Below are 12,769 nucleotides of genomic sequence, written 5' to 3' on the forward strand. Positions count from 1 at the left end.
AGGGGAAGTGGGTCGGATAGATAAGAAAACGGGATGTTTACTGCAGCAAAAGCCTTACCTCTATTATTTAAACAGATGGAAACTGCAGCATGCAAAGGAGTATCTCCTTGCGTAACAGAGAGGTTTTGAGGATCTGCACCTTTGGTCAGCAGCAAATACACCAGTTCAAAGTAATTCTTTTTGAGGCATATTTGCAGTGGAACTTCAGAGTTGGCTGTAATTCCATCTGGCAGAGCTGGAGTGAAGGACAGGAAAATATCAGGGGTTAAATCTGATATGCCAGATCTGCTAATTACAGAAAGTTCTAAACAGATGAAGGCATGCATATGCTGATTGCCAAGCAGGTGACAGTTTGGGGTTTTTTGTTAGTTTTTAACACATATCTGTTAAACATTTTTGAGTAAGAAAAATCTTCACAATCTCCTCTTATCTCCCATTAAGATGAGCAAGCAGTTCTCCTGTTGTGACAGGAAGACATAAAGGCCAGAACATACCTTCTTCAAGCCAGTCAGTCATTGACTGAAATAAAAAGCGTTCTTGCACCTCTGGCACTCACAAGGCTTCATCAGGACTATGTGTCCGTAACTTAAAGCTAGCATCAAGCTATAAGGTTCAACGAAAAATGCCAGAGCAATCCTTGCAATAACTGCATGCAAAACAAGAAGAATGATAATGTCTACAGGAGTTAAAAAAAGAAAGACATCTGGTCATGCTTTTGAAACCAATGAAGTAGTAAGTTACTTGTAACAGCAGACTGAACCAGAGGCTGCGGCTAACAGTTTCTATCAGGACAATACTGTGGCTGAAGACAGAGAAATCAAGAAATCAAAACAAACTACAAGCAAAGGAGCAACAAGTCTCTGACCTTTTACCAACCCTAACAAACCAATTTCATTTGACTAAAATCTTCCACCCACGCAGCCTTACTACCTTCCCATATGGCATATGTAGCCAATGCACAGCAGCTCCAACAAGCTGCTGCACTTATGCAGAGCCACAAAAAACCCCACATATATTGGTATTTCTGAGACCATGTTGCTCCCAATATGTCAAATAACATACTGGATCTCTTATAGTACATTAATATTGCACTGGTTTTCACCTCCTAGTTCAAGCAAGCATCTTATCAGGTGCACTTGAGTATCTGATTTTTCACACTGCTGGATAACGTTGCCAATGTCAACATCTGGAAGACTGCAGTTTTTGAAGAGTCCTCCACCGGATGGATTTTCCCCATTGGCCTTCCCTGTTAGCAGCAGCAAAACTTTATGCCACATTTCCTTCTCCAGCAACTGTTTTATGAAGCTGTTAGCACAGGCCTGGGAGATGTTGCATGGGATTTCTTCAGGGATTTCTGCAAGACAGTCAACACAATATAACTCACTTAAAGCCATATAATGACATCCATTTCACTGTAAACTAGTTTCAGAATAATTATCTCATTAAAATCAAAGCAAAGAACAGCAAAATGCATTTTTCCATCCTTATGCTGTCCACCAAGTAAGTTTGAACATTTTGATGCACCATGCTGAATTTTTGTGCATATTCCAGTGATTCTAAGTGCAAAAACAAACAGTAAATACAATTAAAAGCACATCATTTCAGTAATAACAGTTGCAGAAATAGAGAAGATAAGGAAGGGTAAAAGGGCAAAATGCATGTTTAGCATCAAACATATTTTTCACAGCAATTAAGTTTTGTGAAAGGGAGAAATGTGAACTCACTGTACCTTCCAAAGAAGACAGGATTTTCAAAAATCGCTTAACAGCACCTTCCTTCAATACATTTTTATTATGTGCTCCATTTTCAAACCTGTAAAACTGGACAAACTGTTCCACAACATCCCGGAGAGAATCTGTAGCAGCTATGCCACCTTCCTTTCCCCCTGCAAAACATCACAGAAATTGAAAATCCACTTCCTTGACGGCATGTTTTCAGGGCAAGACTCCAATGCATTACATCCCAGGGCTCTAAGAAACCCGTAGTGGCAGATTAAAAAATCATATGGTTGAAACTTACTGCCAATGCCAGTCCTGTGATGGATTTCTGATACCAAAGGATATTTGATACTTTCATCAAATACACTCTTGTCCTGGCTTTGCCTGGGACAGTGTTATTTTAATTCTTAGTAGCTGGTACAGTGCCATGCTTTGGATATAGGATGAGGATAAGGTTGATGTTTTGGTTGTGAGCAGTGCTCACCCTGAGACAAAGCCCTTCTCAGCATCCCATGCTCCGCCACTGAACAGGTGCACAAGAAGCTGGGAGGGAACATGGCCAGGACAGCCGACCTGAACTGGCCAAAGCAGTATTCCATACCCCACATAATGTCATGTTCAGTATATAAACTGGGGACAATTGGCCCCTCTTCACTGCTTGGGGACAGGCTGGGCATCGGTTAGTGGGGTGTGAGCAATGGTACTGTGCAACATTTGTGTTTCTTGGGTTTTATTCCTTCCTCCTTGTCATCATTTTTAATACTACTACTACTACAGTTTTAGTCAGATGACCTGAGCTAGTCTGATTCCTCAGTGCCATTTACAAAATACAGCCATAAAGTAATTTCTCCTCTTAGAAGAATGTGGTGGTTTTAATCTAGGCCTTCCCTGGTTACCAGTTGGTAATCAAGGAAGGGGCAGTGTTCCCAGTATTCCATACAATTTTTACGTAAATCATAGTATAAATAAGAGGGAAGAAGCGGCCTTCCTCCCTCTTCTCTTCTGCCGGAGTTCGGGAACAGTGAGTTCCTGCATTAGTCTCGCTTATCTAAGGCTGAAGCCTGCAGCATCCACTAACCTGCCACGTGGAAGCTTGGAGAGTGCTGGCAGTGTCTGCCAAGCCTGCTTTCTAAGGAACGTGGTGAGATTTGTTTTACTAGTTATTTTACTAGTTCTCGGGTTTGATTGCGCATATCTATTCAGTGTCCCTTTTTGTTTCCTTTTGTCCCTTTTTCCCCTTTCCCTATCCCTTCGGGGGATGTTTAGATTCCCGTTTACTGTATACATAGCATCTTAACTATAATATACATAAAGTATATTTTTTATATATAACTAGCTTGGTTTTTGGGTTCTTCAATTTGCATAGTTTTTTTTCCTTTGCCCTGGGGAACGTAGAAAGGAGGGAAGAAAGGAGCTGCTACTGGGGGGGTTGGGCATTTGGCAGAGAGCCAAGTCTGAACCATCACAAAGAAAAAACAAAACCAAAAAAATACATCAGACCAAAATGACAGTTACAAGTTTAAGAGGTACTTACGTAATAGGCAGTGGCAGATTTTAAATAAGGTCCCAATAAATGCCTTTAAATAAACACTGAAAGACTTGGCCTGAATTTCCTAAAAGCTTTAAGGAATTTAGCTACATCAAAGACCAAACAACCTTAGCTGTACCCCACAGGACAAAGAGACAGACAAAGTTAGTCATCTTTTCAGCAAAAAGGACTAACTCTCAGATTGTTAGCTATAAAGCTGAGGCTTATTCTCCAGCCTCTCATTTGCAGTAAGCCTAGATGTCGTGGTTTTGCCCCTCAGCCCATCCCTGGGGCTGAGGATGGTTTTGTCCAGGTAATTTCCGGACAAAAAGACCAATCAAAAGTCCAGAAACGCCTTTGCTAATTACATCTTCAAGAAAACAGAAGAGAAGGTTGTTGGCGCAGTTGGAATTAGAGTAGCAGCCATGTAGGGGAGAGGAGTAGCGGGCCCGAAGCAGGGCCAGACTCCCTCCTCCCCCGGCTTGGGCCGGAGGGGGAGCAAGTGCAGCACTGAAGTCCTCCCTTCTCTCTTGTAAGAGAGTGAAGAGAAAAAAAGTTTAAAAGACGGACTGCTTGGACAGAAACCGCTGTGGAAGAATTCCAGCCGAAAGATAACGGAGCTTCCAAGGTCGAAGCTGGCAGCTGAAACTGCAGCAAGAAAAGTGCGAAAGGGGGGAGGCTTGTTTCCCCCCTGCCTTTCTACTCTCTCTCCTTAGCAGGGAAAAGACTGAAAAGTAATCCCTGCTACTTGTAAAAGCTTGCTGAAGTAAGGAGACCCCCCATGCAGCTGATAGAGAAGTCTGTGGATATACCAAAAAGAACCGAAACTTCATGAAAAGGACTGAAGTGAGGCAGAGTCTTGGTGGAGATTTGTGACTCTGAGGGAAATCTGTGCTGGAGCAGTAACGACTCAGGTGGGATACTGAGATCCATGTGTGTGTGTGGATCTATACTGCTGTTGAAGATTTTGTAACTCTGAGAAATCTCATGCTGGAGTGAGACGGCTCATGTGAGATGTTGGAATCCGTGCGTGTGTAGATTCGTGCTAGACCCATGCCGAGAAGTCTATCAAGAACTGTTCTCCCATGGGGAGGGACCTCCATAGGGAAACAGGGGTGGACTCTTAAACCATTATCCCTTGTAACCCTGTGGAAGAAGATCCATAGTAAGCAAGTGTCCCCTTGCAAGCCTATGGAAGGAAGACCCTTCAGGACCTGAGTAACCTCCAGCCTTCAGTCTTAGCCCAGAAGGGGGGTAAGCCCAGCCCTGGAAGCCAACACAGAGCGAGAAGGAGAGAGAAGAAGTTCTAACTACAATGAAAGTACTGCTGCTGCCGAGGATTTGTTACTAGAGAAAAAGAGAGCTGGAACTTTGAAAATAGAGAATGAGACTACTTCTTCTCCTTGGACTGGTATAAAAGGGAAGAAGTATTTCTGTATATATATAGTATTTCAACTTGAGTAGAAATTGTTATAGATATAGTTATTTAGTTTTTCATTTATTAATAGTTTTTATTTTACTAGTAATAAATGTTTATACTGTTTTCCCCAAATCCTGTCTCTCTTTTGTCTGCAAAAACTTACTCTCAACTAGTTGTAATTATGTGAGGGGTGGAAGGCAAAATTGACCCAGAGCAAAACCACGACACTAGAAAACTCTTGCAGGTTGTGCATTGCCCAAAAAAAACCACCCAAAATCTGGCCACAAAAGACAGGCTGAGCTACCTGAAACACCAACCAAAGTGATTACCACCACACGGATATCGGTGTTAACCCCCTAACTGAGAACCAATATGCTGAAACCTTCTCCAGAGAAGAGATCTCAGCAGTAAAGAAAAAGAAACTGTGGGAATTTGTTTGCCAGGAGCCCTAAGATGCAAGCACAATGAAACCCAGTGTTTTCCAGTAAACTTATATGCAATATACACATGAAAACTGAGATGGAACCTAAAGCCATTGCTTTATGCCAAGTTTGATCTGAACAGCAGTTGCCTTCAGGCAAGGACAAAACGTTCATTTTTGACTGGTAGGAGATCATGGTGACAACTCACAGGTGAAATTCCATAAAACCCACCTGCTACTACCAATGCAAAATAAAACAATTTTGTACCTAAAGGATATAACTTTAAAACAGGAAAAGCACACAGGGCCTGGAGTACCTGTCTGTTTCTCAGAGGAAGTGTGTTTCTCAATGTGCTTGCTGACTTGTCTTACAGCATCAAAGTTTTTGTTCTTTTTCAAGATATCTATGACATATCTTGACCGTGCATCTGGAACAGTGGGATCAATCCCAAAATTCAGCAGCATGACCACATCTTCTGTTTGGTCTAAGAAAACACATGAATAAAAATTAGAGGAAGAATAATTCACCTTCTTCAGGGGTTTTGTTCTGTTTTCCCTTTTAGTTTTCATTTCCTGGCACAATTTTAAGCCTATTTTTAATTTAAAAGATCTAAATTTTTCCAGTGTCGTAAGAATTAGGCATTGTTAGATATTTTTCCACAAGGTTTGGAAGATGAACTGATAAACCAGAATATTTCACATATTCAGGCATAAATATACACAGGTAGGCAATGAGTTTCTTTCCTGTGAAACATAAACCACATGATTTTCTTGGAAATAAACCTTATAATAACAAAGGTGTCTACTATGAATAAAAGTATAATTTTTTTCAACAGAAACTGCTATCCTCTGTAGCATTTCACCACAAGTATTACAGATTACACATGAGCACAATAAATATGATGGTGATTTAAAGCCTTGGCACCATATCTAATATTCTGGAAGATTACAAGTATGCCACACTGCACTACTGGGGGAAGCTTTACAGTTGCCTGTACTTCTCTTGCCTCAAAGAGGCACATTTGCTACTACTCATGCCCTCCGAACAGCTGAGAGAGCACAGGAGCACCAAATCACCAAGTCATGCAGGAGAAAACTGAGCAACGGTGAGGAAATAAGTGTTAGACCATCACCCTTGGCACACCACCACAGGACTCAAAAGATACCGGAGGTCCTTTTTCACCCTTAGTGATTCTATGACATGTAACGTTCATCATAATGATAGCTAAAAAGAAATAAACTTTAACATACATAATCTCTCTATAGTAAATACTATATGAATATTATTAAATAAACCTTAATTTAAGGAAAAAATAAATTTATACTGATATGCAGTCTCTTCTACAAATGTGTAAGTCTTTTAGCAGCAGATGGAACTGCTGCGAAAGATGTGTCACACCTTTCCAGAAAATCAAATTATTCAGATTTAGGTTGTGCACATTTCATTCACACTAGTAAAGCAAACCACCAGAATGTCACTGCACGCAATGACCCAAAAGTCTGGTGTTATCTTGGCACTGATGTTTGTTTCCTGTTGCCACCTAGTGAGCAGAGTAAAAAATATAAGGAAAAAAGCCAGGTTAACGTAAAAGAAATCCCACAGAAAATGTGGAGGAAAGCATCCTATTTTCCTCCTCTGACAATGTACACTACTACTTCAGTCTAAATTTTCACCTATTTTAAGGACACATCAGACTTTAAAAGGTAACTTTTAAGATTCTAAAAACTGCAGCATGCTTGTGGGAAAACCCTAACCCATCAAACCAAAGAGCAAAGGAAACTGTCAAACATCAGACATACAATTTTGAAAAGGAACTGTTGAAATGTTTAAATATTAGTTGTCATTACAAAGTCTACCTTCAGATACTTTCTCATTTTCTTCCTTCACATGAAACAGTAAACACCAAGGTCTGAAACTTTTGTCCATTTTTGACTGTTTAATATGAAAAGAAAGTAACACACACACATAAACAAAAATATTGTACTTACTGCTTTTCTGGGAATATTCACTGGAAGAGGCCACAACATGCAGGAGGGTACGTCCATCTCTGTCTTTCTGGTTGATCCTATCCTTTAAGTCTGGTCTCTGAGTCAGTAACCACCTGAAGAGATGGTTATTTGCTTCAAATCACAGAAGAGAACAATTATATTAGGTTTCCATCACTATCAGGTACAGATGATCAAAGAGAGTGTTTAAAACATTTCTAAAATAGTGCTTTACTGGTACATGCAAGTTTACACCTAATCATCTGACCTGAGTTGTTGTGAATTTTTTTTTTTTTTTTTTAATTTATAAAAGCTCTAAGTGTCAGTTCTCTAAGGAAAGCCACCACTGGTTTATTTTAGGTGCAGATGTCACTCACTTGCTTTGATACACAGTCTGATAACAGCATGCAGTGGATACATTCCAATGGATTCAGCTTTTGCCCCAATGGAAATTAGCCACTTGACTAACTCCGCTAGTTCTTGCACCTTCTCACCATGACCATACAACTCAGAAGTCTGAAAACAAAGAGAACAATTACAACACATTATTTTTACATACACAAAAGGCATTTCCTTTTTAATCCTATTTCCATGTTTTTATGACAAGAATCAGTGGAACAACAACAAGCTATATCCACTGTAAAGTGAAATTATTTATTTCATAGACTTTCATAGCATGGTTTGGGTCAGAAGGGACAATAAAGCTCATCTAGTTCCAACCCCCTGATAGGCAGGGTCACTTTCCACTATACCGGGTTTCTCACAGCTCCATTCAACCTTGCCTTGAATGCTTCCATGGATGGGGCATCCACTTCTCCTGGCAACTTGTTCCAATGCTTGACCATCCTCTGAGTAAAGAATTTTTTCCTGATATCTAATCTAAACCTACTCTTTTTCCATTTGAAGTCATTCCCCCAATCCTGTCACTACATGCTCTTGTAAAAAGCCTCTCTCCGTCTCTCTTGTAGGCTCCCCTCAGGTACTGGAAGGCCACGATTAGGTCAACTCAAAGTCTTCTCTTCTTGAGGTTGAGCAACTCCAGTTCTCTTTCCTCAAAGGAGAGATGCTCCATTCTTCTAATCATTTTGGTGGCTCTCCTCTGGACTCACTCCAACAGGTTGACATTAGAAATAGTGTGGCCAGCAGGTCTAGGGAAGTGATTGTCCCACTGTATTTGGCACTGGTGAGGCTGCACCTTAAATCCTGTGTTCAGTTTCGGACCCCTCAGTACAAGAAGGACACTGAGCTGCAAGAGCGTGTCCACAGAATGGCAATGGAGCTGGGGCAGAGTCTGGAGCACAAGTGTGATGAGGAGCAGCTGAAGGAGCTAGGGTTGCTTAGGCTGGAGAAAAGGAGGTTCAGGAGGGACCTCATTGCTCTCCACAACTGCCTGAAAGGAGGTTGCAGTAAGGTCGGGGTTGGTCTCTTCTGCCATGTCCAAAGTGAAAGAAGGAGAGAAAACAGCATCAAGTTGCACCAAGGGAGGTTCAGATTAGATATTAGGAAAAAAGAATTCACTGGAAGAGTAGTCAGGCATTGGAGTAAGTTGCCCGGGGAGGTGGCAGAGTCACCATGTCTAGAAGTGTTCAAGAAGCATCTGGATGTGGCACTTTGGAAATGGTTTAGTGGTGATTATGGTGATGCTAGGTTGGTCTTGAAGGTCTCTTCCAATCACTGAGGATTCTGGGATTCTGTGAAAGCACACAGCCTGAGCTTAAGACAGCTGAACTTAAAACAGATGTTCTAGCAAGGACCTAATGAATATGAAGCATAGTCTACAAGGGACACAGCAATACAGGGTACTCTGGAGGTGTGCAGAGGAAGCTCAGATTGCAACTGAGACAATATGCCAGAAGGATCAGGACATGAAGAGGTGGTGGGAAACAGTGTTCAGACATAATTTCTCCATTTGTGCCAGTCATCTTTTTAAATAGCAGTCTTCACACATGCTTTCAACATCCACAAATAAATCGGGTTTTTTCATACCTCATGCCAAATTCTGACTGGCAAGAATTACTGTTTGTGAACAGTTAAAAAAAAATCAACAAAAATACAACAAATTACAGGGAGACTGTAGTGGCAGCAGGGGAAGTTTGAGTTGTCAGAGAGCCACATTTTCTAATTTTCACAAAACAGAAACACTGCTTAGGGGTTTTTCATTTCAATTCTTTCAGTCTTCCATGTGTACAACAAACCTACTAGAATAGGTAAGACTGGTGGGGCCAATTCAGCAACAAAGGACCTGCTATTTCGTAAAGGCAACCCATGTTTCTCCTCCTCTCTCAAAGAAGTATTTTGTTTTGCTTGCCTAGGAAGGCAAATATTTTACTAAGACACTCTATATGCATCCTCTATTGTGTTGCCATGCTTTGTTGCCAATGTGAGGAGTTACTCCATTGGCACTAAGACAGCACACCTCTGGATAATGATACCTAACTAAGACATGCACCCACCAATTCTTCTGCTATTACTAAAAACAAGCCTAAGAAGGGATGTTGATTTATATCCTTCGCATTGTCCTTATTTTTCAGAATTACTTCTGCTCACTCTGTCAGGCACTTAAATGAAACAGCCCCAATTTGAAATTATTATGACAAAGGTACCACAAGCACTTCAACAGCCAAACGGCAAATTCTGGCATGTTCCATCGATATGCCTTAAACCTTTATTTGCCATCCAGTAAACACCAAGCAAAGGTACTGAATAGCCTACAGCTAACATCTTCTGAAGTTTCTGTCAGAAAAATTACAGTGCTCTAAGAAATCTAGAAATTCTTTACTGTGATGTGGTGAGGCACTGAACAGGCTGCCCATAGAAGCTGTGGATGTTCCATTCCTGGCACTGTTTAAGGCCAGATTGGACTGGACTTTGAGCAAACTGGTCTAGTGGAAGGTGACCCTGACCATGGCAGCTTGGAACCAGTTGATCTTTAATGAACCTTCCAATCCAAATTGTTCTATGATTCCATGATAAAGCCTAATGGAATTTCTCAGTGAATGTGCAAGCATATCTTTTAAAAGTAGGTTACATGCAACAGAACTATACTTAATTAACATACACACAAAGAAATGAAAGAATAAACCCCAAAAATGCTTATACAGAGAAGAATTTTTTGGTAGTCTGTAAGAAATGCTTTACATTACTGCAACTGAAAGATCCACTGTGTGGTGAGAGATACATGCATTGTGAGATGCCTTTAGAAAGCTGATATGTCACTGCTATGGACACCAGTTGTTCCTGAGTTGCAGAGTTGGTGAACTCCTGGCTCATAGTCAGCCTCCGGCTACACCTCAGCTCCCAAGGCGCCAGAAGCCATGGGAATGCACAGCCCTTAGTGCATTCAAAGTGTTTTGGTGGAATACCTGTGCAGAGGCAAGGGGTGTGCAGCAGCAAACCCTCCAAGCAAGGTGGGCAGAGCCTCTGGGGTGTACCAGTGGCACTGACACCAGCCAGGCAGGCACTGTCATCCAGCAGCAAGTTTGTGTGAGCGCGGCAGTTTGTGACAGCTGGAAGATTTTATTTTATCCTGCCAGCACAAAAAGCTTGGAGGTTCCCAAATGCTGCAGAACGTGAGGAATCACAAGATAATGAAAAGAGCAAGTTTCAGAAGAGTATCATAGAGATCAAATTCTGCTGTCTGCAGATGCCATAATTTCTGTGAAACACATTAGGTAATTGTGGCTACTTGGTCTATGACTACATGCTCCCACCTTGTCAAAATCCTCTAAATATTTTGAGGAGTGTCAAAGCCTTTGGAGAGAAAGTTTAGCAGTTGCTGCCTTATTATAAAGCATCCTACCAAAAATGTTGTGTGTTGAGGGAAAGGAAAATTCCACCACTGCACCCAGCTCAACTCCCAGTGATCATTCTCAACATCATGAGGAAGTCCAGAGATAGGCTAGCAAAGTTTAAGAATATCCCAGCCCATATCCTAAGTTCTTCTCACTGGAAAGCATACCCAACTTAACTGATATCAGACATCTTTCAGGATTAAATTGTCAGGTTACAAGTGTGACATAGACAGCTTGCTGTACTTGAAAGAAAAATGTCTTCTTTTGATCAAATTAAAGGAAATACTAAATTACATACAGAAATTAACCAAATTAGGGATTTTAAAAATTTCAAATGAAAAGAAATAAAATATTTATCATGATAATATAAGGTCCATATATTTTTCATTTTATTTTTCTTGCACACAAGATGGAAAATCTCTCACTAAACTGGGTAGAAAGAAAAGATACAGATGCAACAAAAAAAAAGAGAATATCACTTTACCTCAAAGAGATTCTTCAGAGATACCTGGTTGACTCTGAGATTACTGGGCAACTTTTCCTTCTCGGACAGCAACAACAGACAAGACTGAAAAAATCCCCACATTAGTGATCTTATAAGCACACTTAAAAACTATGCCTTATCAGACCTTGCAGAGAACCAAACACAGGCTAACAACATTTTGGATCTTTTTGTAGGATCGTTAGAGATTACTGAATCTCCCTTTCTAATTTTCAACTGAATTAATGTAATATGCAGTGGAGTGTGAGAAGCCATGACCAATGAAAGTTTTCCCTCCCCCTATTTCTCCACTCCTGGTACTCTCAGGGCTGTTTCTCTCACTCTTTCCCCCTCACTCTGCCAGGCAGGTATTTGCCCTTTTTAAAACACACTTTCCCCGAGCCACCTCCACCTTGGCTGCAGGGCTCAGCCATGCCCTGGAATAGGGCCACTGGAGTGGCTGGAAGCAGGGCAACCCTGGCCACTCCTCACCAAGGCCCTGCAGCCCAGGCTGCCAGCACCTCACTGTCAACATCCAATACAGATATAATTGTGACAATGATCAATTTTTTCCACAGTCACTAGAGAAAAGAGGATTAAAATAATTTCAGATGATTTTTCTTAATGATCTGGTTTTATTTAACAATGATATTCTTCCACTGAGATGCTCCTCGTTTGTGGGTCTTTCACAGGCAATTTCAAAAATCCAGCTTGTGACACAGAAGGAAAAGTAAAAGGGACTACAAATAAACTTGTGTTTTTTCCCCTCTAATATCTTTCAAGAATGACTCTAGATGGCACCATAAGAGAGACTACAGCAAGAGACAAGCAGGATTTCAGGTCCATTGTATCCCTTCCAGAAATTAATTTCAGAAATTTTCTCACTATAAGCATTTTTCAAGTCGTAAGAATCAATACATTTGAATCAGGCAGCAAAATATATTCACTGTTTTGGCTTTCAAAGGTAACACAAGCTTATGCTGAACAGGTAAGACATGAGCGCCCACCATGCAGAGGGAGGTGACGAGGTGACAGACTTACCCTCCACTTCCCTTTCTGGGCCAGCCTTTCTATCACCGCTTGCCAAATCAGTGCATCAAATTTTGCACTGAAAACATATTCATATGCAGGGGGAAAAGTTGGTGGAAAGATTCGTTCATCTGCAAGCATAAGCAATAGAGAAAACTTCAAAAGATGCAGTCTCCAACTAAATTATGTCATTGCACAGTGATAATTTTAGCACTGATTAGAATCATAGAATCATAGAATAGATTGGGTTGGAAAAGACCTCCAAGATCATCAAGTCCAACCCCTGATCCAACTCCAATTACTATAGCATGGCACTAAGGGCCACATCCAATCTCTGCTTAAAAACCTCCAGGGATGGTGAATCCACCACCTCTCTGGGTAGGCTGTTCCAATGC

The 12,769-nt window shown here is 41.0% G+C and overlaps 1 protein-coding gene across 2 annotated transcripts in view; it reads right to left on the bottom strand.

The window, feature by feature from the left end:
- The window catches only part of TRANK1 (tetratricopeptide repeat and ankyrin repeat containing 1), a 57,510-nt gene that overhangs the window by 27,750 nt on the left and 16,991 nt on the right, over window positions 1–12,769 (bottom strand). For both annotated transcript variants that reach the window (XM_027891809.1, XM_027891798.1), the window contains exons 5-12: window positions 12,387–12,505; window positions 11,349–11,432; window positions 7,451–7,589; window positions 7,077–7,208; window positions 5,405–5,572; window positions 1,730–1,885; window positions 1,103–1,354; window positions 59–235 (exon numbers count right to left, since the gene is read on the bottom strand). In XM_027891809.1, the coding sequence (XP_027747610.1) occupies window positions 59–235; window positions 1,103–1,354; window positions 1,730–1,885; window positions 5,405–5,572; window positions 7,077–7,208; window positions 7,451–7,589; window positions 11,349–11,432; window positions 12,387–12,505 (1,227 nt within the window). The remainder of the gene's footprint in view (window positions 1–58; window positions 236–1,102; window positions 1,355–1,729; window positions 1,886–5,404; window positions 5,573–7,076; window positions 7,209–7,450; window positions 7,590–11,348; window positions 11,433–12,386; window positions 12,506–12,769) is intronic.

Source organism: Empidonax traillii, unplaced genomic scaffold, assembly GCF_003031625.1.
Source record: "Empidonax traillii isolate 1590-97213 ecotype Southwest subspecies unplaced genomic scaffold, ASM303162v1 scaffold14:size4059594, whole genome shotgun sequence".
Taxonomy (NCBI): domain Eukaryota; kingdom Metazoa; phylum Chordata; class Aves; order Passeriformes; family Tyrannidae; genus Empidonax; species Empidonax traillii.